Below are 5,965 nucleotides of genomic sequence, written 5' to 3'. Positions count from 1 at the left end.
TGGGCTTAAAGAGTTAATTGCCCCATGTGACTTAAACTTGGGGTGAGTAATGCAGGCCCTGTGGGGCTGTTGCCTGGTTTTTCTGCCCTTAGATTATATCTTGTATTCACTATATGGCAGCTTCTGGGGTAACTTAATGTCTTGCGTCCTGTTAACGCAGTTTCTTTGTTGTGATGGTATTTATTTACTGAAATGTACTTATTTGCTGAAATGTACTAACGGCAACTTTATTCTTTCTTTAGAGTTTGCAAGTGAGACGCAATGGCTCGTACCAAGCAGACTGCCCGTAAGTCCACTGGAGGAAAGGCTCCCAGGAAGCAGCTGGCTACTAAAGCAGCCAGGAAGAGCGCCCCTTCCACAGGCGGTGTCAAGAAGCCTCACAGATACAGGTCAGTCGCTTTTATTGTCAGACGTGTGATATTTTGGGCAACTTTCCCTGCTCTAAACACCACTCTGGCAATGCTAATGGGAGTCGTTCGTCATAACCTTCTATTAACAGATGTGTGATTGAGACCAAGCCATTCTATTTAAAGCCAAGGGTGTATAGGCAGCCTATGCAACTAGAAAGGTTTCCCAATTGCCACTATTCTGGGAAACATTTTAATCTGACACTTGTAGTATGAACTGGAAGGGCTTATAAAGCTTCCGCACTATGTAAACGGGTGCATATGGCAGTATTGGGGATTGCAGCCCCTGTGTGGCCATTATCCATTTTGTTTCATGTTTAAATGCGGCAGCATGACTCTAAGATCCTTTCTACCACACAGGCCTGGGACTGTTGCTCTGAGAGAAATCAGAAGATACCAGAAGTCCACTGAGTTGTTGATCCGTAAGCTGCCGTTCCAGCGTCTGGTGAGGGAGATTGCCCAAGATTTTAAGACCGATCTGAGGTTCCAGAGTGCGGCTATCGGTGCTCTCCAGGTGAGCGTCTAAAAACCATTAACTGCTGTGCCGTGTAACACAACTACCGGTCATGGCTGTGTCTCATCTCTCAATTCTCTTTGCAGGAAGCAAGTGAAGCGTACCTTGTTGGTCTCTTTGAAGACACTAACTTGTGTGCCATCCACGCGAAGAGAGTAACCATTATGCCCAAGGACATCCAGCTAGCAAGAAGAATCCGCGGAGAGCGTGCTTAACCTTTGCTGATACTTTGTTTTTGGATCTTAGTTTTTTTGGGTTTTTTTACGAACTGTACATATGTGGTGTCTCTTTATTTTATAAAGGGTTTGTTAACTGTAGAGTAGACAGTCTATTGGTAGTGCACATTTTATAAGACATTCCCTTAATCCTCAGGTTTTTCATAAAAGTTTCTATCTTCTGCTAGTCAACTCTTGTGCCCCCTTTCATCAGACATGTTAGCTTGCATGCTTATCTTTTGTTCCATACTTTGGTAACTCTGTGTAACTCATTGTAAATAAACTTTCCACTACCTCATCTTCCTGCAGTGGGTTTATTTGGAGTCTGTGGCCACGGCTGTGAGTGGGTGATGGATGTAAGAAGGGTTTATGTGAAGTTACAGGGTTTTGTGACAAAGCACTTGCCTGCTGGATCATCAGTTGGCACATTTCTCCAATGTCTCTTTTGTCCTGTAGGTGGCAGCATTTGGGGGGGTTTGGAATGATGCAATATTCAGTTACTACAGCTATGGTAATACGTCAGTGGTCTGCATGTTAAAGGTTGCTACGGCACGAATACCGTTCCTCCCAATGTCAAATTCCCTCTATAAAGCGGTTTGCCTATTGCAACAGGAGTAAAAAACATATGTAATCACTCCTGCCTGAGCACTTAAAAAAAAAAATAAAATACTAAAGTTTGCTTGTGGACGACTTCCAGATACCTGGTGTGGATTTTTTTTATTTTTATTTACTGGGGCTGTCGGCTTCTCCAGGAGGTGAATAGAGACTTTTTGTTTTTTAAATAAATGCAGTTAATTTGGTTTAATCTGGAAAGGTCATAGCTTTAATATTGAAATGATTTAATTGCCAATGCTGGCAAGTTTCTCTTGCAATGACTGAGCTCTGTAATGCATAATTCAACAGCTAAAAAAAGACTAGCTAAACATCAGACTGCTATTTATACGCAGTCAATCAAGCTATTCCTTTCATAACTTATCAGAGCTGAAACCTAATTCTGCTGTGAATAGAGCAGCATTTTAACAGAAGCTGGTATTCTGTCTGGGGGTTAAATATGGAGTAAGAACGTGTCGTGGCAGTTGAGGGAAATGCTTTTTGCTCAAATACAGGTCAAGCTTCTCTACCAAACAGCTTCCTGTTGCTTAAACTTCAATTTTACAATTGCAGGGTATTGTAAGTTATCTAACTCACCCTTCAACTGTTATGAACTGGGGTACAGATTGTGGCCCAGGCCAGTCCTTTGGTACAGAAAGTAAAACTTAAATTATGGGTTCCCCTTCCATTCAGGGCTCATATATAACACACATGTATATTGAATAGACGCATCATGATTGCTACACAACTCAATATCCAGAGGAAAAATCTGAATCCAAAACCTGGGATCAGCTAACCTATACAAAGCATCAACCAACACTCCACTCATCCTTTCTCCTCGCCCGGCGTCTCGCCCCATACAGAACCATGACTTTTCTAGAGCTCAATCTCTCCTCCCAAAGACACCCAACATATTCATTCCATTCCGTTGGCGGAATCATCCCATGCGTGTTCTGCATTGATATTTATCTCCAGAAGTATCAAAATATTTTATTTATCTTTTACATCGTCCGTCTCGCCGTCAGGCAGGAGCTGGTTAATCGGTTTGTAGATTGTTTCATCAATGTCCGTTTCTTTTCTGAACACAGCCCAGATGAGAAGAATCGCCACGAACGCGCTTATTGAAATTACTTTCCACATCGGTCTCTGCTGCTCGCTCCCCAGCGACTTGGCCACAGACCAACGTTTATGGCTCGCTTGACTAGTAGAAAAAGGCAGCGGCTGGGAGTTGTTGTGTTCTTTGCAATCCGGGTAAACCTTTAGTCGAAGCATCCGAACGTGGCAGACCGTGGATGAGGACGGAGGGGTTACCCTAGAAGAGAGAGAGAGAAGGTGCAAATCATTTCAGGAAGAAATCTAGAAGGAATATCACTCAAATCGTTGGATCTTATCTGGAGTCAGGCGTTTATTCGGCCCGGCTGGTCTGCCCATTTCTCCCGACCTTCACCAGCCCGTGGTCTCCTTTAGATCCAGAATAGCTTTATGCCTATCCTATGCATGTTTCAATTCCCTCACTGTATTAGCCTCTACCACTTCAATTGGGAGGCTGTTCCATTTATCTACCACCCAATCTGTAAAGTACAACATTATATGTGGCATAGATAAGCAAAGCCCCTTATGTTACGTTATCTTAAAAACAAAGTTCATGAAACCAACATACAACTGTTCTTCCTACATTAAAACCCAAATGAAAATCTAATTCATTAAGGCATAAATGGTAACAGGCCGGGGGGCTTGCCTTAAGGAGAAGCTGCAGCTTCCCACTCCCTTTGTGGTACTGATTGGTTGCTACATGCAGCCAATCAGTGGCAGGAAACCGCTCCCGCTAAAATCAGTGTAAGAGAAACTATATTTATTTAAAGGGAAAAGTGTTAGAAACGTCATCCATTTAGAAACATGCAATGCTCAGCATCATTACAAGAACATATATAACAATAACGTTACTTTTTCAAATCCTAATCCAAATCCAAATAAATTGTCCATCAATACGTCAGACCTATCAAAGACACTTTATATAAGCATTTATATGAATAAATACCCCGCATGCAGGATCTTTATGTACACAGAGGGTAAAAGATGCTGTCGTTGATGTCATGTACAACGCATAGAAACATCTGAACAGCATGATGACGGCATTACCTGCGCAACGGCACTTTACACAAACTCCACCTCATGCTGACTCCTTTCTCTAAACCATCAATGAACGGATCTCCAGCATCCTACAGCCCGGGACCAGGAAGCAGCAACGAGAGCTCCGGCTCCCACACACGCACTGAAGGTCGAAGGAACAGGATGTGAAGTCACGAGTCCGGGAATCCTCCCTGACCAATCACTGCGTTGCAATGAAGCAAGGGATTCCATGTCAGCTCCTGGCAAAGAGGATTTCTTTACGATCAAAAATGATGACGTCAGTGCTGGCTGGGGACACATACATCACGTGTTTAGTGCCAGGATATGGATGTAAATAAAGCACAGACCTCTGGCACTAAAAGCATTAACACAAGAAGCACAATGGGCAGATAGATGGGCCGACGGTTCTTAATCCTGTGTTTCTGGTACATCGTCTTAGATTCAGGATAGCTTTATGCCTGACCCATAAATGTTTTACTTACTGTATTAGTCTCTACCGCTTCTGCTTAGAGGCTGTTCAACTCAAATCCATACAAAAGAATCTTAATGGACTAATTAAGATTTAGTAAGTATTTAACCCGGCCAGATTATTTAACCAAATCAGTGCAGATTTATTATTTTTCTAAAGTTTTACCGTATATTACGAGGAGGGGGATTTTACATTATATTTGTATCCTATAATTTAAATATTTAATTCTGTCCACAATAAATCAGTTATATAAAAAGCACAGCATTAAATTAAATGGGTTGTTGGCCTTTAAAAAAAGTTTCTGGGCTTAATATTAATTATTAATAACAGCCACTCTCAAACAGGGTACTGTGCCCCTCAATCAGGGTGACATCTGCCCCCTAATTTATTCATAAGGCTTCTGATTATACCGACTGCTTTTATACAGGTTACCATGGTTACCAGATTTCAACTTTTCAAACGAACAGTCCAATATTCCCAAAAAGTTGGTATATATATATTCTTTTATAACACTAGGCTTTTGGTGGCATTTATTACCGCTTTATTCACAATGTTCTATAATCTGAGTAAAATAGAGACAAAGAGGCAATCTATGTGCAGGTTAAACACCCTCACCTTTCTGATCACATAGTTTATCACGTAGGATTATGTCTTTTACAGAACGTAGCAGGCAATAAACACACACTGGACACCAAGGATTCACATGTACTTGTTTTACAGTAAATAACACACATGTGTGCGTGTATGGACACATACAACTACAAATGTAAACGATTACGCATGCGCAATTGCGCATTAGCTTAGCCAGCGAGCGCCCCGGAGGCGCGCATGCGCCCTGGAAATCATAGTTCCTGAAGCAAGTGGGTGGGGTTTGGAGTAACCACTCGTTCTAAGGAAGGGAAAGCGGAAGCGCGTGTGTGAACAGTAAGGCAACGTGAGAAGCGGCTCGTAATATAAACGTGTTAACGGTGGTGTCTGTCCGCTGTGTTACAGCGGTTTTTATTAGGCCATAACTAAGGAAAATCAGCACAACCAGTCATTACTCGTTAGGGGGGTTCGGAGTTGTGTGGTAGACATGCATAAATCCGGGGTATACGTTAACCTGAGGCGGGGTTATACTTCTAGCCGCAATGCAACGGCCGTGTGCCTCCGTTTACGCTGAGAGGAAATTGTTGATTTGGGTAACTGTTCTCTCCTGTTGTAAAGACTGAGGCCTTAATCTTTAGTCTCGTGTTAGTTTAATGAGACAAATACCCAGTGGCGTCTCCAGGTTTCATATTTAGGGGGGGCACATGGGGGGCCAGGGACCAAAGTAGGGGGGCCAATTATAAAACGGTACATATACACTATATATATATATATATATATATATACACACACACACACGTTAGACGTGCATTTTTAACTACATAATATGCACTTATCTCTTTGAAGTAAAGACTGTGATTAAAATATGATTTCAAAATAACAGCTAAAGTGACAGTTATTTTTCATTATTTAATATTAGCCCCTGCTGACAATATATATAAATATTAGACCCTGCTGCAGATATATAGAAATATTAGACCCTGCTGCAGATATATATTATTAACCCCTGCTGCGGATATATATTAATATTAGCCCCTGCTGCGGATACATA

General features: G+C 41.9%; 1 protein-coding gene across 1 annotated transcript; it reads left to right on the top strand.

Moving 5' to 3' along the window:
• The first annotated feature begins 261 nt into the window (after positions 1-261).
• LOC149283523 (histone H3.3A) lies at positions 262-1,136 on the top strand. Its single transcript, XM_089497495.1, has 3 exons — positions 262-389; positions 768-921; positions 1,008-1,136. The coding sequence occupies exons 1-3, from the start codon at positions 262-264 to the stop codon at positions 1,134-1,136; spliced, it is 411 nt and encodes a 136-aa protein (XP_089353621.1).
• The last annotated feature ends 4,829 nt before the right edge of the window (positions 1,137-5,965 follow it).

The sequence above is a fragment of the Sceloporus occidentalis genome, unplaced genomic scaffold (assembly GCF_023333645.1).
Source record: "Sceloporus occidentalis isolate IW3139 unplaced genomic scaffold, rSceOcc1.0.p SCAF_103, whole genome shotgun sequence".
NCBI lineage: Eukaryota > Metazoa > Chordata > Lepidosauria > Squamata > Phrynosomatidae > Sceloporus > Sceloporus occidentalis.
Note: the sequence above shows the minus strand (reverse complement) of the source record. Positions and strands in the feature narration are given on the sequence as shown.